General features: G+C 43.4%; 1 protein-coding gene and 1 long non-coding RNA gene across 3 annotated transcripts in view; one reads left to right on the top strand and one right to left on the bottom strand.

The window, feature by feature from the left end:
* Positions 1 to 19,989, top strand: part of scin (scinderin) — a 117,069-nt gene extending 97,080 nt beyond the window's left edge. For both annotated transcript variants that reach the window (XM_048556190.2, XM_048556199.2), the window contains 3 exons: positions 1,897 to 1,974; positions 10,327 to 10,387; positions 19,578 to 19,989. In XM_048556190.2, the coding sequence (XP_048412147.1) occupies positions 1,897 to 1,974; positions 10,327 to 10,387; positions 19,578 to 19,750 (312 nt within the window). In that variant the 3' untranslated portion in view covers positions 19,751 to 19,989. The remainder of the gene's footprint in view (positions 1 to 1,896; positions 1,975 to 10,326; positions 10,388 to 19,577) is intronic.
* Positions 1 to 27,248, bottom strand: part of LOC132210950 (uncharacterized) — a 28,555-nt gene that overhangs the window by 904 nt on the left and 403 nt on the right. Inside the window, exon 2 of the long non-coding RNA XR_009447204.1 lies at positions 20,671 to 20,780. This is a non-coding gene — a long non-coding RNA (uncharacterized LOC132210950). The remainder of the gene's footprint in view (positions 1 to 20,670; positions 20,781 to 27,248) is intronic.

Here is a 27,248-nt window from a genome sequence, read left to right on the forward strand (position 1 = left end):
CTTCTCAACCTCCTATGATCCAGTGAAAAAAGTCCCAGCCTATCCAGCCTTCCTCTATAACTCAAACCGAACAACATCCTGGTAAATCTCTCCTGAACCCTCACCAGCTTAATAATATCCTTCCTGCGGCTGGATGACCAGAACCGCACACTGTATTCTAGATAGTATCAGAGATAATGGGAACTGCAGATGCTGGAGATTCCAAGATAATAAAATGTGAGGCTGGATGAACACAGCGGGCCATGCTGCTTGGCCCGCTGTGTTAATCCAGCCTCACATTTTATTATACTGTATTCTAGAAGAGGCCTCACCAATGTCCTGCACAACCTCAACATAACTTCCCAACTCCTGTACTCAAAGAACTGAGCAATGAAGGCAGGCATACCAAATGCCTTTTTAACCATCTCGTCTCTATGTGATGCAAACTTCAGAGAATTGTGTAACTGAACACCTTGGTCCCTCTGTTCTACAACACTACCTAATATGATCAATCTGTTAAAAGAACAAACACCTGTTTATTTTCAACACATCAACAGACATTCCTAAATAACTTCTTAAAACTATGTAACCATACTAACCATTAAAAATGTGAAAAAAGCATCATATCCATTCCCATTAAGATAACTGTTTTTGCACACTTGGGAAATCAACCATCATTCATAAGGGCATTAACAATCAAAACAACTCCTGGAAAATATTAATAGTGGAGTCCATTGAAGCAGAAATCCTTTATGACCCATTTATAAGGTGCAGTTGATATCTTGTTTCCTTTGCATGCAGGCTGTCAGTCTACCATATGCTCATATTTAGTTAATGTTCAACACCAAGACAATTTTTTCAAGGCTAAAGATCATCAAATATTTAAATCTTAGTTCAAAACATGACAGGAGAGTTTCCCAATACAATGTTCTATAGTTTTGAATGCACTATGGCACTTTCTTATTTGGAATAAGAATGCTATTGCTTGCCAACTCTGACATAATCTTCATTAATTTGATGGTTGACTTACCTTTGCTGGAAAGAGCTTTTCAATTAATCATTGCAGTTAAAGTACATAAAATTTAAAATGCACATATTCAACCACTAAGGTCAGGTGTTTTATGTATTTCAAAGACTGTCAGTAAAAGACTTCCAGTTACCAGGTGACTTTTACTTGGCTCCCCACTTAGGATTGGAGGTTCCCCATAGCTCCCGACTCCTCCAAGGTGACATGAAGCCCATTTACCAAAACAGACCAGACTCCATGAAATTAGTAGACAATCTGAACTACTCACTTACACAATTCTGTTGGCAAAGGCACACTCCCTGAACCCTTATACCATGGGCAGAAACATTCTAAACAATAAGAAAGGGGCCAGAATCCTGGAATCAGGTCTCATCCACCATTTCTAATACGGGCTGCCATTTCAATATTGGTGGAGACATGAAACACTGGGATAAGGTAATTGTGCCTCATTACTTTAAATTAAATTTGAATAATTCCACGTGGACTGCATGTTTATGAATTTTCTCAGCTACACTGATTGTAATATGGCTATGATTCTCTGAAATTGGATGATCTGCTTTCATTTGATATCTTTTGGCAGTCATCTATTTATCATCCAGGCATAAATATCACATGTACCTCAGATGTTTTAAAATATAAACTTCAACTTGATTATTATTTGTAAAATGACTCGAGCTGACTTAGTTTCTGCGACAAGCCATGCAAACATGTCTGCAATGATCGTATTGCTTAAAACATAATAAATCTAGCTTGATGTATTACAGTGCTGGCTTCTAATGCTGGCATTATGAGCATTTTGCAAAATAAGTTTACCAATAATGTTAACAAGTATTGTTTTATATGACATATTAGTATGTAATGTGACAATGACAGTACTTTTTGCCTTTCAGATTGAGGAAGTTCCCGGGGAGTTTACACAGGATGACTTAGCTGAAGATGATGTCATGTTATTGGATGTTTGGGATCAGGTCCGTTAAAAAAGTCTTTTAAACCCGTACATAGAATTAATATGTACGATGAATGTGATGCAAGCATAAAATTCAGCTTCATTCCATTCCACTCCCACATAATTTATGGTTTTTGCTGGTTTTCACAGATAAACTTGGAATCAGACTTTAATTCCTATGATTTAAGTTTCAACAAAAGTAAATGACAGAACTATTTGCTAAGCAACTTATTTGTTAAATTTGGCTCATCCAATTCATTTGTTCTAACCCTGTTTATGTGTTTCATGTGCTGGAGCCAGTTCAATTAAATTTAAAGCCCAAACTAAACTGAATTAACTCAACCCTAATATTATCTCGGAGGGTTACAACTGTGATTCCTTATCGAGCAGGTTCCTGATCTTGACTGGGGTTTTGGGTAGGCCACCAAGATTAGAATCATTCCAAGAGGCTTCAAGATAGAAGATAATGTGTGTAATGAATGCAAAAAAGAGATACACATGTCCTGATTTATTGTGTGGTAGCAGAGGTGGAGCTAACGTGCCCTTTTTTTTTAATCTTTCCCCATGTATTATTTTTTATTTTTATTTTACATAAGTGGAACTTGCATTTACTGGAACAGCATACCATTAGAATTTTGTTCAGTTCAAGAATAGTTAGTAGTTAAAAGGGGTTTATTCGGTTTGTTCACAGTTTAATTAATTTGTTCACTGTTAGAGTTGGATAAATAAATTGTTACTTTTTGAATATAAGTGAGTGTCAGGGATTTCTTTTAGTTAACCACCAGAAGTTGCTGAAAGGCAGGTGACATCATTATTCACACTCCTTTTTAACAGGTTATAGGGCAAGGTGCTCTTCGTTGGGTATTTCAGTTTTAGTTCTCACAGGGGTGGTCAACCTCTGCTTTATAACATACTGGGGCTTCGGGTTGGGATCTGACCAGCAGGTGTCCAGGATCTCAATGGATCTGAATGCACTTGGATGGATCTGAGTGCATTTGGATGGATCTGAATGCATTTGGTATGGCACACTGACCTTTACATCGCCGAGGCCAGGCAGCAACTCTCTGACACCCCCTCCTACCACCCCCTCGATCATGACCCCACCCCTGACCACCAAAACATCATCTCCCAGACCATTATTTCCCAACTCCGCACCGCCTGCCTCTATCTCCTTCTGAAAATCCACAAATCTGACTACTCCTGGTCAAACCATTGTCTCTGCCTGCTCTTGCCCCATTGAACTTATCTCCACTTATCTCGACTCCATTTCCTCCCCATTGATCTAGGAACTACCCACCTACATCTGGGACACCACCCATGCCATCCACCTCCTCCAAGACTTCCAGTTTGTTGGCCCTCAACACCTCATCTTCACCATGGACATCCAGTCCCTGTATACTTACATTTCCCACACAGATGGTCTAAAGGCCCTCAGCTTCTTCTTCTCCCACAGGCCCAACCAGTCCCCCTCCACCAAGACCCTTATCCACCTAACTGAACCCCTCTTTACCCTTAACAACTTTTCCTTCAATTCCTCCCACTTCCTACAGACTAAGGGGGTGGCCATGGGAACCCGCATGGGCCCACCCTATGCCTGCTTCTTCATAGGATACATGGAATAGTCCCTCTGGCAGTATCCTCACCTCTTCCTCCACTATTTCGATGACTGTATCAGCACTGCCTTGTACTCCCACAAGGAGCTTGAACAGTTCATCAACTTTAGTAACACCTTTCACCCTAACCTCAAGTTCACCTGGACCATCTCTGATACCTCTCTAACCCTTCCTGGACCTCTCTGTATCCATCTCTGGTGACCACCTCAAAACCAATATCTATTTCAAGCCCACCGACTCCCACAGCTACTAGACTACACCTCCTCTCACCCATCTTCCTGCAAGAATGCAATCCCCTACTCCCAATTTCTCCGCCTCCACTGCGTCTGCTCACAAGATGAGGCATTCCATTCCCAAACATCCCAGATGTCCTCTTATTTCAAGGACTGCAATTTCCCTCCTTCAGTGGTCAGAAATGCTCTTGACTGCATTTCTTGTGTTTCTTGCACATCTGCCCTCACATCCCCTCCACACAAGAAAAACAGAGATAGAATCCCCCTTGTCCTCATGTATCACCCCACTAACCTCTGGATTCAACATATCATTCTCCGCCACTTCCTCCACGTGCAGTCTGTTCCCCCAACCAAGGATATATTTCCCTCCCTACCCCGTCTGCCTTCCGTAGGGACTGCGCTGTCCGTGATTCCTTCGTCCGTCCCACAGTCCCCACTAGCCCCACCAGCCCCGGCGCTTTCCCTGCAACTGCAAGAAGTGCCACACCTGCTCCTACACCTCTTCCCCTCACCCCCATCCAAAGAACCAAAAACACCTTGCACATCTGATGGAGTTTCACATGCACATCTGTCAGTGTGGTCTACCTCATCTGCTGCTCCCGACGTGGCCTTCTCTACATTGGTGAGATCAAGCAGAGGTTCGGAGACCGCGTTGTAGAGCACCTGCTCCCTGTTCACGACAAACGACAACACTTTCCAGTCGCAAACCACTTCACCACCTCCTCCCACTCCCTGGGCGATATGTCCACTCTGGGCTTCTTCCAGTGTCACAATGACACCACCCAGATACTGGAGGAGCAGCATCTCATATTCCGCCTTGGGACCTTTTAGCCTAATGGCCTAAATGTAGACTTTACCAGTTTCAAGATCTCCCCATCCCTGGCCTCATCCATGACCAATCCTCCTTCTCATCCGCACCTCCTTGACCTGTCCGTCTTCTCTTCTACTTATCCACGCCTCCCAACTCACTGACCAACCCCCACCATTGCCTACCTGCACTCCCCTACCATCATCTCACCTACCTTCCTGAGCCCCACCCCTCTTCTCTGTGTTTATTTCAGAGTTCCCTTTCCCCTCCCCGATTTCTGAAGAAGGGTCCTAACCCAAAACATCAACTTTCCTGCTCCACTGATGCTATCTGGCCTGCGGTGTTCCTCCAGCTCCACACTGTAATCTCTGTTTAATTTCTGTTGCTTGTTGATGGCTAAATCAAAAGTGGGGAAATTGGCTCTCAACATTGCTAAAGAGGTTCTGGGGGTTGAAGATGGATCCCAAATTTCCCAAAAAAGTTTAGAAAAACAGAGAAAGGTGATACTTTTTGAATTAGCAGACATGCTAAAATGGGATTTAACTAGGGATAAGAAGAAAGCTGAAACTGTACCAGAGTAAACCAAGCATTTCGGTATATTCGAGAAACAGTCAAGTGCAGTGGAGTTAGAAAAATACTAAATTATAAATTAGACAATTGGAGTTAGAGGACAAAGAAAGAGAAAGAAGATGCTAGCAGAGGCAAATAAGAGTCCAGGCTGTAGAGAAAGAAAGGGAAAAAGAGAGAGAAGAAAGGGAAAGAATGTTTGAATTGGAAAAGATGAAGTTGGAACTTGAAGCAAAACGACTTCACAAGACAGAAGTAAAAGTACAAGGGTGACGTAATGATGAGCATACTCATCATCACCAACAGCCTGGTAGGGATATAAACAAATATGCTCAAACTTTACCAAAATTTGATGAAAAAGGTGTAGAAGCCTTTTTCATTTCCTTTGAGAAATTGGCTGAACAGATGAACTGGCCACAGACTCTGTGGGTAATGTTAATTCAGACCAAGTTGATAGACAGGGCTGGTAAGGTGTTTACAGCACTGTCAGACAAGGTGTCAAGAAACTATGAAGGAGTAAAATGGGCTAGTTTGCGTGCCTATGAATTTGTACCATAAGCATACAGACAATGGTTCAGAAATGCAAGGAAGGAACCAGGTCAGACTGACATCGAGTTTGAAAGAATTAAACAGAGCTATTTCAAGAGATGGATGAGAGCATTAAAGATAGAAAAGACATTTGAGGATCTTACAGATGTTATTCTGCTAGAGGAGTTCAAAAATTCACTTCCAGAAGTGATAAGAACTCATGTTGAGGAACAGAAAGTTAAAACAGTGAGAAGAGCTGCAGAAAACGCATGAGTGCATAAAACGAAATCTAGCTTCTGACAGCAATTTCATTCCGTGAGGGTTAGAAATTGGGAAACAGGGAGATCCTTCAATGAAAAGCAAAAAATAAATCACACTGGACACAGTTTACTACATGTGAGAAAAGAAACCCGAGACGATTGAAAAGAGGTGAAAAGCCCCAGGACACACAAAGTCCAGAATGCTAACACAGTGCGAACATAGCAGGCCATGCAGCATCAGAAGAGCAGGAAAGCCGACTTCTTCAGAAGTGGGGAGGGGAAGACCAGCTCAGAAATAAATAGAGAGAGGAAGGATTGAAACATCAGCGTTCCTATTGCTCTGATGCTGCCCGGCCTGCTGTGTCCCTCCAGCTCTACACTATGTTATCTCTGACTCCAGCATCAGAAGTTCTTACTATTTCTAAGTTCACTGTGTTGGTGGTTTAAGAAAGACATTGGGAAAGATGATGTGGTAAAAGAGGCTAAACAAGTAGGATTAGTTGAGGTAGTGAAGGAAGTTCTAGAAGTCCAGTAGCTGCAAGAGAGTGCACAGCCTAATCACAGACTGGACAGACTGCACTCGATCTTTTCAAAGATTTCATCCGTGTGGAAAAGATTTATTCAGGTAGAACGGAGGGTTGGTAAAGAAGTTAAAATATTGACAGATATTTGAGATAGTCAGTCTCTAATAGTAAGAGATGAAAGTATATGCACTCCTTCTGAAATATTGCCCGAGAAACTGATAATCTTTGAAATAAATGGAGAGAGAATGAATGTTCTCCTCTCTAAGATCAGGCTAGAAGTCCAGTCAAGACAGGGGAAGTGATTGTGGGAATAATTGGAAATTTAGCTATTCCAGGAATATGGTTTGTTCTTAGAAACAATTTAGCTGGATCACAGGTGGGAGTGATGGAGAAGCCAAAAGAAAAACAGGAAACTGAGGTGTTTAAAGGAAAATACCCTGGATTTTTTGCAGACTGTTTGGCGACAAGATCCCACAGCCATAAGTTAAAACAGGAAGGGAAAACAAAGGAGAAGGATGACGGAGTTGAGGATCATTTAGCTGACACCCTGTTTGATTAAATGGTAAAGGAAAAACCTAAGCAGAGAGAGGTATTTAGTTCAGTCAGATTAATGGAGTTACAACAAAAATGAAATGATAAATGATTTGTAGCATAAAGCCTACTTGGAATAGGAATCAGAATGAATTTTAGAATGTTATTACCTTAAGCATAAAATCTTAAGGTGGAAATGGAAACTTTGGCAGGTTAGTGCAGATTAGAACTGGGCGGAAGTTCACTGGATTGTGTTGCCAGTAGAATACAGACAGGAAACATTCTGGGGAGCAGATGGCCTGTAGGAGGTCATCTAGGAATGAGGAAGACTCAGGCTAACATATAGAAGCATTTCTATTGGTCTGGATTAGATAAAGATGTGGTCAAATTTTGCCGTACCCACCATACTTGCCAGATGGTAGGAAAGTCACAGGCAGTGATAAAACTAGTGCCTTTGTTCCAATTCCCGCATTTGAAGAACTGTTCATGCGGGTTATGATTGAGTGTTTAGGTCCCTTTCCTAAAACCAAAAATAGGAACCAGTAGTTGCTAACCATAGTGGATGTGTCTGAGATAATGGGAACTGCAGACGCTGGAGAATCTAAGATAATAAAAGTGTGAAGCTGGATGAACACAGCAGGCCAAGCAGCATCTCAGGAGCACAAAAGCTGACGTTTCGGGCCTAGACCCTTCATCAGATAGGGGGGTGGGGTGAGGGTTCTGGAATAAATAGGGAGAGATTACCAGGTTTCTGGAGGCAATTACGTTACAGAATGTACATCAAAAAAGGTGGTGGAGGAGTTGCTTGCTTTCTTTACCATTACAGTTTACCCAGTCAGATTCAGTCAGACCAATGATCCAGTTTTACAACCAAATTATTTAAAGATGTCATGGGCAGTTGAGATATACAACACTTTAAATCAAGTGCATACCATCCTGAATCCCAGTGAACATTGGAAAGGTGGCATCAGACTGGAGAGATAATGCTGAGGGCTTATTGCCAGGGCTACACAAATGATTGGGATAAAGGAATCCCATTTATTAGAGATGCTACAAATGAATCAACTCAGTTTACTCCGTTTGTATTTATATTTGGACATGAAGTAAGAGGACCTTTAAAATCACTTCAGGAAAAGTTGATAGGTCTGAAGGTAGGGTAGGCAATGGTTTTGTGGTATTATCACTAGACTATTAATCCAGAGTGCCAGTTAATGTTCTGGGAGGAGGGCCAACCTCTGCTTTATAACTTATGGCACCAAGCTGATGTTGCACAGTCTCTCAGCTTCAAAAACAACACTCGGATATTGGGAAATTCTCAGAAATTGTCCCCACATTCCATTGGAACCTGAGACATCAGTCATCAGTCTCAGTATCATGTTTGGGTTTGCATATTTTTTCATGGAATTTTCATCCACTTAACTGCTAGAAAGGATGGGCCCCAAGCTCTGGGCAAAACCCTGTGCCAAATTGCTCTTTAACAATGACAGCAAGCTTTACAACAGGCTGGTCAACATATCTAGTATTTCATTTTGTATGTCCATCAACTTCTTCATATATGCTACCTATCAGAGCCGTCTGCAGCAAGACCTGTGTGTGTTTATATCGTCAGGAGAGCTAGCACCCATATTACCCATTTTCTCTGTGCTAGCTGCAGGCCACTCACGTCCAGTGACTCACCACAGGCAGATCCCATCTCTATGCCACTCTGTATGTTGCACGCTACAACATCGCTAGTGATTGCAAGTATGAGATCAAGTTATGATGTTCTTTTTTAGCATCTGTCTGTTGTTCCTTTTGGACTCAAGGCCTTCAAGGCAGAGATCGACAAATTCTTGATCTCAGAAGGAATCAAGGGCTACGGGGAGAGTGCAGGGAAGTGGAGTTGAAATGCCCATCAGCCATGATTTAAATGGCGGGGTGGACTTGATGGGCCGAATGGCCTTACTTCCACTCCTATGTCTTGTGGTCTCATGGACTCTTATGCTTCCCTACCACATCCAGGAAGTGTAATAGTTTTTTCAATGTCTGAAAGAAAAAGAGCACAAACATAGGAGGACTGAGGGGAGGGAGGGGAGAAAGCAGGACATGCTACTAACAACATTTTCAGTTTTTACTGAAGACATTGTAATATGAAGTGGATATTCAATGTCAAAATGATGACTAGGTATGAAAATGCCACTAAAGTCTGATTCAGGCCTGCCAATGGCCAGCATAATCACTTCTCTCAGATCAACTGTTAATTAGGTGCTGCATTATATCATACCGTAAGAGAAAGGGAAGTCTGCGAGTGAGTGTGGTGCAATGTGTTGAGGTGATATGGCTGACTGGTCAAATAGTTGGCAGTGCGCAACAATGGAGGTTTGATGAAAGGAGCAGTACTTTGGGCGATATTGCATTTGATGGGATTTACCATTTGAAACCACATTCAAAGACCCTGATTGTTTTTTGTACTACATGAAATACTGTACTGAGATCCTAAAAGCTGGCATTAATCGCTGGCAGGAAAGCCATTTTTCTAGCTACCTGCTCCTATTACTTTCTCAATGTTTTTCTCGAGGGTCTCCTGGTCCCCCATGGTTCAGGGAGCTCTCCACCTCCTGACAACCTCCTGCGCCAAAACACTAACATTGCATTGATAGTCTTGGAGTGTTCGCTTAGCTTTTTTGTATTATACTCTTCTTGCAGGTTAGAAATTCTTTTCCCGAATCACTCCCACCGCCTGCTGCGATGTTTACGAGCTAGTGTCTGACTTTAAGTAGTCTCACCTTATATGAACTTAGGGCTTTTTCCTGTTAAACATGCAACAGCATGTTGAGAATCAGGTTGCATTCTACTGTTATTTAAATTAGCAGACAGAGCGAATTTCATGCAACCTGTATCACAATGAACAAGAGTGTGTTACTCATGCTCGGTGATCACCGTGCTTAGTTTTGGGCATTTTCCATTATTTTCCTCATGTTGTTTTTCTTTGTAACATTGACACAGATTCAAAAGATCTGCCTTTCAATTGGCATTCAGTCCATACAGAGATATAGATCTAATTCAAGTTTAAAAAAACCAAAAACAATTATTTTTAAATGGCATCAGTTAAATGCATTTCTGTGTAATTTTATGTAATGTAACCATAATTAATCCATAATTCTAATTGTCTAGTGACCAGCTTATGAAGAGATGTTAGAGCAGGTATTTTATATATAGCTGCCAACATACAAAGTACCTACTCAAATAATTTTGAAACAATGAAAGCAATGGATAAAATATTTACAGTCATGATCTGAGGTTCATAAAGCAATTATCTGTTAATATTTAGGTGTTTGTCTGGATTGGGAATGATGCCAATGAAGTGGAGAAAACTGAATCAGTGAAATCAGGTAAGTGTAAATTATCCTTATGTCTCACGTTACAATTTTCGAAAGGGAGGGATTAAAGCAGAATCACTTTTGCTCAGCTACAGTAGGAATGATCAATAGAAAAGGGTTCACCTGACCCAGAGAATGTAAACATAATCATTCCCCTAATTCCTTTCAGTCTGATCTGTCTCTCAGTTTTTGCCTAAACGCTTCCTAAAGGTCCAGGCTTGTGCTTGGATACAATTTCACAAGAATTGGACATTATCCTGAGGCCATGACTGCTATCCCAGCTGAGTTCAGCCAAATCAGGACAGGCCACGGATTGAACTGTGATCATTCACTTTTGTGTTGGTTTACCAGTGAAGCCATGGGGAGCTCACAAATATTCACATTAAAAATGTTCCTTTTCAGCCTTGATGAACAGCATCAGACAACTTGGCATAAATGTAAACTGGTAAAAGTCTACTTTGCCAATAATAGAAACTGCAGGTCCTGGAGAATCCGAGATAACAAAGTGTAGAGCTGGATGAACACAGCAAACCAAGCAGCATCTTAGGAGCATGAAAGCTGACCTTTCGGCCTAGAATTCTGATGAAGGGTCTAGGCCCGAAACGTCAGCTTTTATGCTCCTAAGATGCTGCTTGGCCTGCTGTGTTCATCCAGCTCCACACTTTGTTAAAGTCTACTTTGGCACTGTCATTCAGTTTCAATATCACAAACATATTTAACAATGCCATTTATACTGCTGTGTGCAATATTAATACACCATTTCCTAATGAAATCTGTCTGTTCCAATCAATTCCTATGGAGATGCAAGCAATTCCTCCAAATGGAACAGCAGTGTTTGCTGTGGCTGTTTCTCCTACTGTAGCAACTACCGATTTAATTTTTGATTCTGCACCTGTTTTTAGTTATCTTAAATTAGCAACTAAAATTTTGTGAAGTGGTGATACACGTACAATTATTTTGTTTGATGTTTAAAAATTAAAAGATAAAAGTAATTCATTTCCCTTCGAGTGTAGTGTTTATGGTGTTACAGAGGCATAAATCTGAAATTTATGATTACATCTTTTTGGTGTCATTTCCTGTGTGTGATCTGTTATTATTTCATCAGAGTAACATTGAACTATAAGAAGGCACATTGTCTAGTGACCAGCTTATGAAGAGATGTTAGAGCAGGTATTTTATATATAGCTGCCAACATACAAAGTACCTACTCAAATAATTTTGAAACAATGAAAGCAATGGATAAAATATTTACAAGTCATGATCTGAGGTTCATAAAGCTGTATCATTCTTACAATTAGGAGCCCTCGGCTCTTTAAAAACATTTTGCAACAACCGTAGCCAATCAAAATAGCATCATAAAATTCAGATTTATCGTTTAAGAACCACATTAGATCCTCTTCGCTCAGCCTGTAAAAATGACACTGTAAAATTCCTGAGAGGAACTTTAACATCGATGAACTTGTAGGTTTGGGCTTGGGAGGGAATTAAGTCCTTGAAAAATGTCCCGATTAGGACTCTAACCCACCACCTTCCTCACTGAACATCAGTGCATTAGGCTGATTATATGTAAAATCCTCTGGAAAAGTGAGTTGTCAACTTCAATGTATTAATCTCTCAATTACAGCGATATTAACTTTGTTTTTTGCAATTTACTACCTATGGGTGTCCCAAATTGCTTGGCACTTCCCAGTGAAAGCCAGGCAAGAATACAGCGGGAATTGTTGCTATTGAAGACATGACAGAGAAATACGATAACAAATACTGGCACCTCACAGCTGTTGGCATGTCAGCTTGTGTGAAAAGCTTCGTTAACAATATTTGTGTAAACAGGTGACTTTAGAACTCCTACACTTTGGAGGATTGTATATCTGGTCTACACTTTGAAGCTCTGATCTATCTGAGCTTGTGTCCCACTTATGCTATATTGCTTTGGACCTCAGATGAGGACTAAGAGGAACAGTAATAACAGAAGTAGCAGCTACTGGAATAGTAACAGCCCACTGCACAAAGACCTATAGCATCATAAACTAGAGGGGATCAGCAGGAAGATGCAAATTGCAGGAGGCCATGCTTGGCACACATATGGTCTACAGGCAGAAAGTAAGCTACGTCAATATGTCAGATCACTGGATGTCCCAGGAGGTTTTTTGTTAGATGGCATGATGTAATATTTATATATATTTAATGTCATTTATTGTGAGTTTTGGTTTTGGTTTAGTAATGTAGATTTTTTGATCGTCAGAAGTTAATAATTGTGACTATTTCTGCAAACATGGTTTTTTTTAAAGAAACATATTGGAGGCCTAGCTTTGAATTAATGGGTTTTCATGCATTACCAATGGATATTTGTCTACATTTGGTTGTTTTTCTGACACATCACAGTAAGTAATGAGGCCTCAGAGTTTGATAGAGATTTCTAGAACTTCTTATAAACTTAAAGGAAACAGCCATAATTCAGAGAGAGAGGGGCTGGGTTGGTTTTAGGCTTGACTTTGAATTTGGAGAAGTCATTGAAATCCTTTGGAGAATATGACTACACAGACCAGTGCTCCTGAGAAGATACTCTTCATGTAACTAGATTACCCTAAAGTACAGGTAGTTTGGCTATAATATGTGTTTCATTATGTGAATTGGCTGTAACACAATTGATGAATAGTGGACCCTGTTTGGATAACATGAACTTTCTACTGTACAGTATAGCAATTTTCTGTAGCCATATCCCTATAATGTTATTTTTTAATGATGATTTTCTATAGTGTGAGGGTGCACAAGAACACAACTACAGTGTTCAAAAACAAAGTTGCTGGAAAAGCCCAGCAGGTCTGACAGCATCTGTGAAGGGAAAAAACAGAGTTAACATCTGGGTCCGGTGACCCTTCCTCAGAACTCAACTATAGTGTTATGGCAGAAGTACATGTAAAGGTTAAGAGTTAGTTCCAAAGCAGAAATGTGGGATAAACCATTGAAGAGGTTACTTAAAGTATATTTGAATTCAGGTATGTAATAGGCCCCAGAAGGAGGGCTGTCACTCTTGCTTCATTTCCAGAATTCAGCATTTTTGTCCATGTTTGAAGCAAAGCTATAATATGGGTAGAAGCTGAGTGGCCTCTGGCAGAACTCAATCTTGATGTCACTGAGCAGTTATTGCTGAGAAGTGTTGATAACACTTCCCATTGATTTACTGATAATTGTGAGTAGACTGATGGGCAGTAATTGGCCAGGTTGGATTTGACCTGCTATTTGTGTACAGGATATACCTGGGCAATTTTACCCTTTGTTGGATAGATGCCAGTGTTGTAACTGTACTGGAAGAGCTTGGCTAGGGAAACAGTAAGTCCTGGAGCACAAGTCTCAGTACTATTGCTGGAATGTCGTCATGGCCCATTGCCTTTGCAATGTCCAGTGCCTCAAACCATTTCTTGATATCATTTGGGGTGAATGGAATTGGCTGAAGACTGCTGTCTGTGATGCTGGGGACTGTTGGAGGAGGCCACGATGGATCATCCACTTGGCACTTCTGGCTGGAGCTTCAGCCTTATCTTTTGCACTGATATGCTGGGATCTTCCATCAGTGAGGATGGGGATATTTGTTGACCCTCCTCTTCCAGTGATCTGTTTAATTGACCATAACTATTCACGACTGGACATGGAAGGATTGCAGAGCTTAGATCTGATCCATTGATTGTGGGATCGCTTAGCTCTATATTTGCTGCTTAATGCTGTTTGGCATGCAAGTAGTCCTGCTGTTTAGCTTCACCAGGTTGACAGCTCATTTTAAGCTATGCCTGGTGCTGTTCCTGGCATGCCCTCCTGCATTATCTATTGAACCAGGGTTGACCCCCTGGCTTAATGGTATTGGTTGAGTGGGAGATATGCTGAGCCATGAGGTTACAGATTGTGTTGGAGTATAAGCCTGCTGCTGTTGATCGCCCACAATGCCTCATGGATCCCAAGTCTTGAGATGCTAGCCCTTGTCGAAGACGATCCCATTTAACACAGTGATAGTGCCACATGGTGATTGTGTTTGGTTTATTCTATTTTATCTTTATTTCTTTTGTTAAGATAATTCATTTGCCCCAAGATGCCCAGCTACCAAAATACCAACCAAACATTTTTTTTAGTTACCTCCTTAATGGAACTAGTATTTTGACATCACTCACCTTGCTGTTCTAGTGAATTGTTTAGATTTTCTCTTTAAAGACCTTTTCAAAAGGTAAGTATGCAGGTACCATGTGTAACTAAGAATGTTAATGGAATTTTATCCTTCATTATGAGAGAAATTGAACAAAGAAGTAAGAATGAGAGATAATGGGAACTGCAGATGCTGGAGATTCCAAGATAATAAAATGTGAGGCTGGATGAACACAGCAGGCCAAGCAGCATCTCAGGAGCACAAAAGCTGACGTTTCGGGCCTAGACCCTTCATCAGAGAGGGGGATGGGGGGAGGGAACTGGAATAAATAGGGAGAGAGGGGGAGGCGGACCGAAGATGGAGAGTAAAGAAGATAGGTGGAGAGGGTGTAGGTGGGGAGGTAGGGAGGGGATAGGTCAGTCCAGGGAAGACGGACAGGTCAAGGAGGTGGGATGAGGTTAGTAGGTAGCTGGGGGTGCGGCTTGGGGTGGGAGGAAGGGATGGGTGAGAGGAAGAACCGGTTAGGGAGGCAGAGACAGGTTGGACTGGTTTTGGGATGCAGTGGGTGGGGGGGGAAGAGCTGGGCTGGTTGTGTGGTGCAGTGGGGGGAGGGGATGAACTGGGCTGGTTTAGGGATGCAGTGGGGGAAGGGGAGATTTTGAAACTGGTGAAGTCCACATTGATACCATATGGCTGCAGGGTTCCCAGGCGGAATATGAGTTGCTGTTCCTGCAACCTTCGGGTGGCATCATTGTGGCAGTGCAGGAGGCCCATGATGGACATGTCATCAAGAGAATGGGAGGGGGAGTGGAAATGGTTTGCGACTGGGAGGTGCAGTTGTTTGTTGCGAACTGAGCGGAGGTGTTCTGCAAAGCGGTCCCCAAGCCTCCGCTTGGTTTCCCCAATGTAGAGAAAGCCGCACCGGGTACAGTGGATGCAGTATACCACATTGGCAGATGTGCAGGTGAACCTCTGCTTAATGTGGAATGTCATCTTGGGGCCTGGGATGGGGGTGAGGGAGGAGGTGTGGGGACAAGTGTAGCATTTCCTGCGGTTGCAGGGGAAGGTGCCGGGTGTGGTGGGGTTGGAGGGCAGTGTGGAGCGAACAAGGGAGTCACGGAGAGAGTGGTCTCTCCGGAAAGCAGACAGGGGTGGGGATGGAAAAATGTCTTGGGTGGTGGGGTCGGATTGTAAATGGCGGAAGTGTCGGAGGATAATGCGTTGTATCCGGAGGTTGGTAGGGTGGTGTGTGAGAACGAGGGGGATCCTCTTGGGGCGGTTGTGGCGGGGGCGGGGTGTGAGGGATGTGTCGCGGGAAATGCGGGAGACGCGGTCAAGGGCGTTCTCAATCACCGTGGGGGGGAAGTTGCGGTCCTTAAAGAACTTGGACATCTGGGATGTGCGGGAGTGGAATGTCTTATCGTGGGAGCAGATGCGGCGGAGGCGGAGGAATTGGGAATAGGGGATGGAATTTTTGCAGGAGGGTGGGTGGGAGGAGGTGTATTCTAGGTAGCTGTGGGAGTCGGTGGGCTTGAAATGGACATCAGTTACAAGCTGGTTGCCTGAGATGGAGACTGAGAGGTCCAGGAAGGTGAGGGATGTGCTGGAGATGGCCCAGGTGAACTGAAGGTTGGGGTGGAAGGTGTTGGTGAAGTGGATGAACTGTTCGAGCTCCTCTGGGGAGCAAGAGGCGGCGCCGATACAGTCATCAATGTACCGGAGGAAGAGGTGGGGTTTGGGGCCTGTGTAGGTGCGGAAGATGGACTGTTCCACGTAACCTACAAAGAGGCAGGCATAGCTGGGGCCCATGCGGGTGCCCATGGCCACCCCCTTAGTCTGTAGGAAGTGGGAGGAGTCAAAAGAGAAGTTGTTGAGTGTGAGGACGAGTTCAGCTAGGCGGATGAGAGTGTCGGTGGAGGGGGCCTGGTCGGGCCTGCGGGACAGGAAGAAGCGGAGGGCCTTGAGGCCATCTCCATGCGGAATGCAGGTGTACAGGGACTGGACGTCCATGGTGAATATGAGGTGTTGGGGGCCAGGGAATTGGAAGTCCTGGAGGAGGTGGAGGGCGTGGGTGGTGTCACGGACATAGGTGGGGAGTTCCTGGACCAAAGGGGAGAAAATGGAGTCCGATTGGTGGAGATGAGTTCGGTGGGGCAGGAGCAGACTGAGACGATGGGTCGACCAGGGCAGGCAGGTTTGTGGATTTTGGGAAGGAGATAGAAACGGGCCGTGCGGGGTTGGGGAACAATGAGGTTGGAGGCTGTGGGTGGGAGGTCCCCTGAGGTGATGAGGTCATGAATGGTGTTGGAGATGATGGTTTGGTGCTCGGGTGTGGGGTCATGATCGAGGAGGCGGTAGGAGGTGGTGTCGGAGAGTTGGCGTCTGGCCTCGGCGATGTAGAGGTCAGTGTGCCATACTACCACTGCGCCACCCTTGTCTGCGGGTTTGATGGTGAGGTTGGGGTTGGAGCGGAGGGAGCGGAGGGCTGCCCGTTCTGCGGGGGAGAGGTTGGAGTGGGTGAGAGGGGTGGAGAGGTTGAGGCGGTTGATGTCTCGACGGCAGTTGGAGATGAAGAGGTCGAGGGAGGGTAGGAGGCCTGGGGGTGGTGTCCAGGAGGAGGACTTGTGTTGGAAGCGGGTGAAGGGGTCAGTGGAAGGAGGGTTGGGTTCCCGGTTGAAGAAGTAGGCATGCAGGCGAAGACGGCGGAAAAACTGCTCTATGTCCGACCGTGACTGGTATTCGTTGATGTGTGGTTGTAGGGAGACAAAGGTGAGCCCCTTGCTCAGGACTGACCGTTCGTCCTCAGTCAGTGGGAGGTCTGGGGGGATGGTGAAGATTCGGCAGGGCTCAGTGTGGCTGTCTCCTCTGGGGTTGCAGGCTGTGGAGGTTGTGGGCGGAGCGATGATGTCGTCGGCCGTGGGCGGGGTTCCGTCGGCCGTGGGCGGGGTTCCGTCGGCCGTGGGCGGGGTTCCGTCGGCGTCGACCGTGGGCGGGGTTCCGTCGGCGTCGACCGTGGGCGGGGTTCCGTCGGCGGTGGGAGGATCGGGGTGGGCGGCAGCAGCTGAGGTGAGGGTGGTGTGTGGGCTGTAGTACCTGGACGTGGAGGTGGTGACTGCAGCAGCGGTTCCGGAAGTTCTGTGGCCGGCGGAGGCCGATGTGACGTCATCGGTGGGGTCTCCGGCCGTGTCCTCATGGTCAATGGCGGCGGGTGTATGGTGGGGGAGGGGCGGGGACAGAGTCGGGATTTGGGAGGCGCAGGAATCCTCTTGTGGGTGGCAGGGGCCAGTGAGTAGGTTGTACTTACGATTTTTGGTGTCCAGTAAAGCTGAGTGGAACTGGGTGTTCAGTCTGTGGATCCTGCGGAGGATAAAAAACAGCAGGGGTCCTTTGCAGGTCTGGGAGAGGGAGGCTCTGAGCTGGGGCAGGCTGGATTGCAGTGCCTGGAGGTGCCGGCGCATGGCTGCGAGTGTCTGTTTCAGGACTCGCAGGGAGAACCGCTTCTGAAGGGTCTGAATATTCTGGGTGTAGAGGTGGTCACGGTTGGGGCCAAATTGGGAAAGCTGAAATGTGGACTGTAGTCCCTTGGGGATGATCTGGTTCCGTAGGCAGGTGCTGAGAAAGGTGATGTGGCTGTGGTACCTGGTTTGCTTCAGGACATGGTCGAGCAGTTTCAAGGCCGAAGAGATTACAAGAGAGTACTAAACCAGCCCAGTTCATCCCCTCCCCCCACTGCACCACACAACCAGCCCAGCTCTTCCCCCCCACCCACTGCATCCCAAAACCAGTCCAACCTGTCTCTGCCTCCCTAACCGGTTCTTCCTCTCACCCATCCCTTCCTCCCACCCCAAGCCGCACCCCCAGCTACCTACTAACCTCATCCCACCTCCTTGACCTGTCCGTCTTCCCTGGACTGACCTATCCCCTCCCTACCTCCCCACCTACACCCTCTCCACCTATCTTCTTTACTCTCCATCTTCGGTCCGCCTCCCCCTCTCTCCCTATTTATTCCAGTTCCCTCCCCCCATCCCCCTCTCTGATGAAGGGTCTAGGCCCGAAACGTCAGCTTTTGTGCTCCTGAGATGCTGCTTGGCCTGCTGTGTTCATCCAGCCTCACATTTTATTATCAAAGAAGTAAGAATGATCTGTTTCAGTTTTATTGGGTAATGGGGGTGAGACCACACCACAAATATTGTGTACAATTTTAACGTCTTCATTTAAGGAAGGACGTAAATGCCTTGGGGGTGCTTCATTGGAGGTTTACTAGATTGATGCTGCAGTCAGTGAGTTTTCTAGTGAAGATCGAGATTGGACAGGCTGGGCTTGTTTCCACTAGAATTTAGAAGAGTGAAGGGTGACAAAAGGGCACTTCCTCTTGTGGATGAGACCAGAACTACGGGTGCACTATTTAAATGTTAAGGGCCTCGCTTTTAAGATAGAGATGAGGAGATTTTTCTCTCTGATGGTTGTCAGAATTTGGAACTTTTCCTCAGAAGGTGGTGGAGGTGGAGTAACTGAATACTTTTAAGGCAACAGCAGACACATTCTTTTTAGGCAACTGAATCAGAGGTGATCCGGGGTAGGTGGTAATGTGGAATTCGAAACACAAACCAAAAAAACCATGATCTTTCATTATAAATCTCAGTGAAATCTCAAGGGGCTGGATGGCCTATTTCTGCTACTAGACTGCATGCTTGTATGCTCCTGCCTTTCCCAACTTTTCGCTGAAACTATCTTTTGTTTTGAAGATTGAAGAACTTTTGTGTTGTAGTATTTAGTGTTATGACTCTCCATATTTTTGAACATGGGCCTGTTTATCAAAACTCTAGAGTTTGACTTTAATCAGGATATCTCTAGAGATTTGCATTTGATAACGTAATTTCATGGGATTTTTATGGCTCTTCCATGAATTTATTGGAGCTGAGTAAGGCAGTCACTGCAAAGCACTAAAAGAGAACCAGCTTCCATTCTCAAAATGATGTGCTTACTTATTTTTGGAAAATGCATATTAATAAAACATTCACAGTTTACCGCACAATCTATGACATTGATCTGTTTTCTTTCCCCTATCAGCAAAACATTACATTGATTCAGATCCATCTGGAAGGGACAAAGGGACTCCAATCGTCATAATGAAACAGGGGTATGAGCCCCCAACATTTACAGGTTGGTTCCTCGCCTGGGACCCAAACAAATGGGCAGGAGACAACATGAAGAAAGTTATGGCTTCACTCAAAATGTCATAGAGTTCAACCAGCTGATTGTTTGTTGCTTTAAAATAAAACACAAATGTTCTTCAAAAATATGTAGCCATAGTAATAATAATACAATATGTCTGCTCAGTTCCAAATTTGAAAATATTTCGGTTGTTTTTCTAATGCTTTTGGTGTGATTTTGTTAATTTGTAATCTATTAAAATTTGTCACGTTATATTTCCATTCAGTGATTGCACTGAAATAATAAAGCAGCTGTTGAGAAAGAAAAATGGTTGCAATCCATATTCAAGTAGCTATATACGATATACAGCTATCAACAAGGAGTCAATGAACAAAAATAGGCCAAATAATTTAAAGTCTCACATTTATCATGATATTACATCCTGCAAGAAAGAAAAATCTACACATAAAAAAGAGAATTATATATTTTTCATTGTAAATCAGAACACTAGAAAGCTGAATGTTGATGGCGGTATGCATCAGTGCTCCACAGTTTCCGCAGCTCTGCCTCTGAAGTTACAACGAACTTAAAATTCATTCACTTGGTCCCTAACTTGCATAAACTCATGTTAATGGATTATTTCAAATTGATCCATTCAGTGTGAACCTAGAGTAATCGATTTCAAAGGAACGGTTTATACAATTAGTTTGACTGGAAGATGTTATGATCTCCTGTCTTGTGCTATCTGTAATTTATTTAAGAAGTAACCTTCCTACTGAAGCGTTATGAAATCAAATATACATAGCACAAGGTGTCCTGAGTTAATTTTGCTGTTGAGAAGTTTCATTAATAATAAGTTTCATTATTGATAGCTGGCATGTGATTGTTTTTTTTAGTTTGCCATTGCATTTGTTTAACACGGGGAGGGGAATAATTATCCTTCTTATTAAGATGGGGAATAATGGAGTAAAAATTAGGTAATGCAATTTTGGAAGAGATGCAGACTCACCAGTTGATCTAGTATCATCAGTTTTATGATATTGCACACAAATGCCGGCAGGTTGGCGGGGTCCAAAGTCTCTGGTGGTTTTCCTAGCTACTGGCTGGACTTCTGTTTTCCTAAACCATGAGAAATGATTTGATTAGGATTGCCATTCATCTTGAATGTGCAAGGAATTTCACTGACATCCAATATAGAATTGTCAGTCAGACTTTGGCTCTCTTGTGTGTACATATATGTATACACAATATCGTGTCCTTTGCAGAGAGAAAGAACATATGCAGCACTGCGTCTGTTTCAACTTAACGAATAGCTAACAGACATTTGTTGGTTCAATGTTCAGGGCAATCCGCTGACCAATCAGGGTGAACGTCCCTGGATTAAAATTTAAACAAAGCCTGGCTGTTAATTGTCAATTAGCACTAATAGGTGTATTCTTCATGGCAATACAATCACCACTCAGAGTTCACTTGTCAGCAAATCAACATTCTCCTTGCATGCAGTGTTAATATTGTTTCTCCCCCTTGAATTGATATTCTTGTGAAAGCACCTAGTGAGGGCAAGACAAAAACTTTGTCATAAGGTATTTATTTTTCAGCAATAGTCAGTGCTATACTACCAAATAAAGTACATTTTCTAGAAATGCAGGAAGACAGTTAGGTACACAATAAAATCTTAAAGCTGCAGCTGGAATGCAAAGTGCACTGGATTTAATGAACTATGATCCCATTGAGAAAAAATATCATTCAATTCACTGAACTGCAAGAGCTTTCACATTATGAATAGGTGTTGTGCAAAGCCCTGCACCTGAACCTATAGCTTCCCACAAATCTCTAGGACCTACTTGTGCTTCCTTCATTCTTAGCACGGTTGTGTGTTAAGCTGACTTCCAGGGACAGTGATTACGCTGCACAATTTTAATTGTGCCTCTTTCAGACAATTGTGATAACTGAAACAAAGGGCTTAATTTTCGGAAACATCAACTAGGTGTCAACTTTGAGGACATGGAGGATTTCCCTCTGTGATCTCTATTGAGTAATCACGTGGAATTTTCCATTGCTCACCTCACTATGTATGCACCATATCCCTACCATGCTGCTGTCACATTATTGTGCTCTCACCAGCAGTCAAAGTACTTGCTGCTGTCAGGACCTTTTGGGACTTGGACTGCCAGTGCCATATTTAAAGCCCAGCTGTGTACCAAATCCAACTCTGCCAGCCAGGAACAGCCTTTCACAGTATACATAGTGGAAAGGAAATGAAAAGAAAAACTTCTAAGAGTACACAGAGTGATATTTCATTGGAAATAGAATATCACATTCATTAATGCCTTACCTCTTTACGTCAGATACCAGAGCAAAACTACAGAAGCTACCCATTTCTAATGCTAAATCATGTCAGAACTCTGCCTGCAGGAGTGCTATTCCTTCCCTAACACCAAGCACAGTATAACATCATTGTTTAATGTGGGAGTATCACATGCTGTGGAGCCTACAAATAGCTGAAAACATTAACTTATTGTACATGAGAAAATGTGGAATAAAAAAAATGTTGCACTTGTTTCTGACAACAAACAAGGGCTGCCTTGCCTTTCCAAAAATTACAAATTTGCAGTCAATGGATGATCGCTTCACCCAACTCATCATTTGGAAGCAGGTGTCAATCAAATCCCATCTGGCCTTTAGTGCCAGATGCTGTTGCACTTTATGATGTTGAAGATCATGATCATACGGCCTATGAAGGTCTCTACATGGACTTTTGACATAGTGGATCTTATTCTGATGTATGCAGCACAAACCACATTACCCAAGAGATTGTAAGTGCGTTAGGACTCCTGAATCATTCTTCTCCCTAACTCCAGTCCAACATTACTCAAGAAAGGCAGTATTTCATGCCATCAAATATTTAAAGTTCTACGTTAGAGGGAATCAGCTCTGCACCCTATGCAATTCATGACACCTTGAATCATCTTTGTAAATTGTGGCCCACAGCTTAATATCACCTGTGATTACATCTGCCTCAGTGAGATGATTTCCATCAACTTGTAATGACCTGTGGCCTTTGCTTGTGACCAGGATTTGTATTCCACATAGTTATTCACTGCATGTATTTCACATGCAGAATTCTGAAACCACAGATGTCCCAAACTAGGTACTGTACAAATGCTTCATTATTGTAATTGACTCCTGCAGGGCCTCAGATTGCTCACTAGTAGAGCCTGCTTGCTCAGATGAAAACAAAAACACTTACTCCACCTATTTTTCTGATGGATATGTGACCAGACCCTGACCAATCGCTTGCAGTCTCTGACTAACTTCCCAGAGTTGTCGTGGATCTGTTGTGCTGACCTGTTCTACTGCCTGAACTCTACTTTTTTTAATTTAAAAAATATATATTATTCAATTAAAAAACTTGTATACATACACAGTCACGAGAGCAGTTTAATTCCGTATAGTCTTTGCACATGGAGCTCTGACTTTCACATCAGGAATTCTTGCCACTTAGATTCTATCTGGCAAGTGGGAGAACAGGAAACTACATGACCGGATACCTCAAGCAGTCAATTAGACTAGTATCAGATGTAGCTCATGACTTACCCTGACTGAAGGCTGCCTCCCTTGAACTGACTGAGCACTAATTACCCTTAGACTCACAGACACAGCCATTTGACTAAAGCACATGCAGTGAGTTGCCGCATAGGTTGCTGGCAAGTGGTACAGATCTGAGATTGACGTAGCATGGTGCCACACAGTGATGTTATTCCTTCAACCAGTCACTGCTGATAACTACAATAAACTGCTTGGGTTTGTGTCTACATTAAACAAGACAGAAAAAACTGTGAGTATTTTTCTCTGGATGAGAGAGCAAACCACAAAAAAAAACAAGGTAAGACATACATCCAAGTAGGCACAAAGTAAGTGAGTGCTAAGGAAACATACAGGGAGCCCAGAAAAGTACCCTGGTCATTCCAGAGTGCAAATACTTCAAAGTGCAGAATTGAAGGTATAATTATAATATAAGTGGTTCAGAGTTGTGCCGTGAAGCTGTAGAATGTTTGGTTTGCATATAGGGAGAGGGGATCTGAGTGGTCACTTCCCATGGAGTGTGCACTGAGATATTGGTCACTGTTGTCCAAGATGGACGTTTGGAGGAATATGTGATGAGCTGGAGTCATCAGGTACTTGCTCTGACTTTCACATCAGGAATTCTTGCCACTTAGATTCTATCTGGCAAGTGAGAGAACAGGAAACTACATATTAGTAAAGTGAAATGAGATAATAATAATGTTACTACATGTGAATGGTTGTAAATAGACCACTGTCTGCTCATTGCAGAGATTGTCATCTCACTATTCGAGTCTTGGTTAGAGAATTAGATGTCAAGAATCTAATGTTGTCCACTCTTGCCTACTTTCCCAAATGATTTGCCAATCAACACATCCTTCAGGGGATTTACACCAAATGAATTTTCACCAATGCCAAAACTTATAAATGTGAATATCAAGGAGCAAAATTGTTGAGAAAGAAACAGGTACTTTCAGGAGATTGCTTGCCCTTGAGGTAAATGTTGCTGATTACATTATACAGCAGAAAATGATTAATCAGGTTTTACATTCAAATACCAAAAGAGAGTTAGCAAAATGCAAACTTCCCTGTTAATATAAAACTTGCAGTACATATTTAACAAACTGTGAACTACTAATTTTTGAAAAGGAGCCAAATTGCAAAAGAAAACCTCTTTCACATGCCTCCCTGTAAATTAAGGAAAGGTTTCTTTTAACCAAAATAATGGAAATTTTGTTCAATGTATGTCTGCTAAATATTAAGCTTTATATGACAATTCAAGTTACTCTTAGACAATTCAATTTTTTCTTTTCTACCAAATTTAAAACTTTTTTTTATTCCCAAAGACATTATTTTGCTCGTATTGGGAGCACATATCCACAGGTTCCTGAAGGTATCAGGAAAGACGGAAAAGATACTTAAGCAGTCATATGAGAAGAACATGCAAGAGGATGACTGTTAATACGAGTCCTTCCTTCCTGAAGCTAGCCTTAATCAGACACTAAATACCTTACAATAGGGAGGCTCATGGTGTCTGAGATTGCCTTTTTGGCTCTCTTTGTGTCAAGTGCCCTGCCCACTACTAGTTGAATACCAGCAGCACCAGGCTAAAGATCTTAAGCAGGCTTATTAACTGTCAACAAATAGGCTTGCCTTGATCTCAGGGTAGAAATGCAGTCCATGGGTCTTCTTTCCATAAACCTAATGCTTTAGCCAGAATAAATACCCCATGCCTCCAAATTCACTTCGGAGAGGACAATAAAATATCTCATGGTCTACTATAGAGATCATAAGAGAAACACAAGTTTTACTTCTTATTTTGATCTACACTAACTTATTAAATATATATTTTTAAAGTTTTAAATATTGCTCCTATCTATTTCCTTGAGATTTCATTTAAGATTAAGGTAACACAATCAGTGGCCATAGCTTCTGGAGATGTAATATCTAAATTAAGGCTGAATAACTAATTAGGAAATATAATCTTCACCGTACTGGCAAACAATTTCTATTTTCTGTGTTTTATATATACATACATAGAATGAAAGAGTATTAATACATTGCTGCATATTTGCCAGATTATTTGCTTCTTCTGGCACTCATAATGTCTAGCATAGGAGCTTCAACAAAATGCACATCTGGTCTCGATTCAAATTCTATCTTGCTGATGTTACTGAACTCTTATGATCAGAATTATACCTTCATGAAAAGGCAGCAAACTAGTGACACAGTAAAAAGTGCTGGGTTGCAGCTTTCATTTTTTTTGGCTACGTGCCAATTGCACTGAAAGTTGGATTTAAGCCACGAGATAGAAGTGGGCGGTGCGGAGTTGGGGAGTGATGAGGTTGGAGGCTTGTGGGTGGGAGATCACCTGAGGTGATGAGATTTGGATGGTTTGGGAGATAATGGTTTGGTGGTCGAGGGTGGGGTCATGATCAAGGGGGCAGTAGGAGGAGGTGTTGGAGAGTTGGCGCCTGGCCTCGCCTACATCGCCCGCTTCTATCTCCTTCCCAAAATCCACAAACCTGACTGCGCTGGTTGACCCATTGTCTCCACTTGCACCTGCACCACCAAACTTATCTCACCTATCATGACTCCATTTTCTCTCCCTTGGTCCAGAAACGCCCCACCTACATCTGTGACACAACCCACGCCCTCCACCTCCTCCAAAATTTCCAATTCCCCGGTCCTCAACACCTCATCTTTACCATGGGCATCCGGTCCTTAAACACCTGCATTCCCCATGCAGATGGCCCAAAGGCCCTCCACTTCTTCCTGTCCTGCAGGCCCGACCAGTCCCCCTCCACTGACACCTCATCCACTTAGCCGAACTCTTCCTCAACCTCAACAACTTCTCTTTCGATTCCTCCCACTTCCTACAGACAAAGGAGGTGGCCGTGGGTACCTGCATGGGCCCAAGCTATGCCTGCCTCTTGGAAGGTTATATGCAACAAACCCTCTTCCGTAGCTACACTGGCCCTAAACCTCATCTTTTCCTCCATTACATTGATGACTGCATCAGCGTCACCTTGTGCCCCCATAAGGAGCTCGAACAGTTCATCCACTTCACAAACACCTTCCACCCCAATCTTAAGTTCATCTGGACCATCTCTGATACCTCGCTCTCCTTTCTTGACCATTCTGTTTTCATCTCTGGCAACCACCCAGAAACCAATATTCATTTCAAGCCCACCGACTACCACCTCCTCCCACCCACCTTCCTGCAAAAATGCCATCCCTGATTCCCAATTCCTTCATCTCTGCTGCATCTGCTCCCAGGTAGAGGCATTCCACTCCCGTACATCTCAGATGTCCTCGTTTTTCATGGACCACAATGCTCTCCCTCAAGTGATCAAGAACGCCTTTGACTGTGTCTCCCGCATTTCCCACAACTCATCTTTCACACCCTCTCCCCGCAATAACACCCAAAACAGAATCCCCCCTCATCTTCCCGTACCACCCCATCAACCTTCGGATCCAACGCATCATCCTCCGACACTTCCGCCATCTACAATCTGACCCCACTATCTAAGACATTTTTCCCTCCCCATCCTTATCTGCTTTCTGGAGGGACCACTCTCTCTGGGACTCCCTTGTCTGCTCCACATTCCCCTCCAACCCCACCTAACCTGGCACTTTACCCTGCAATCGCAAGAAGTGCTACACCTGCCCCTACACCTCCCCCCTTACCTCCATCCCAGGCTCCAAGAAGACTTTCCACATCAAGCAGATGTTCACCTGAAAATCTGCTAATGTGGTATACTGTAACCGCTGTTCCCATTGTGGATCCTCTACATTGGGGAAAACAAGCGGAGGCTTGGGGACCACTTTGCAGAACACCTACACGCGGTTCGCACTAAACAACTGCACCTCCCAGTCACGAACCATTTCAACATCTAAATGTGTTACCTATATCACTATTAGTCTATCCCCAGTGCCCACTGGAGAACTGCAGCTTGTTATTGTCTAGTTGAGGGATATCACTGGCAAGAGGTCAAACAATTCTAAACCAGACCTTTTATT

Source organism: Stegostoma tigrinum, chromosome 2, assembly GCF_030684315.1.
Source record: "Stegostoma tigrinum isolate sSteTig4 chromosome 2, sSteTig4.hap1, whole genome shotgun sequence".
Lineage (NCBI taxonomy): Eukaryota > Metazoa > Chordata > Chondrichthyes > Orectolobiformes > Stegostomatidae > Stegostoma > Stegostoma tigrinum.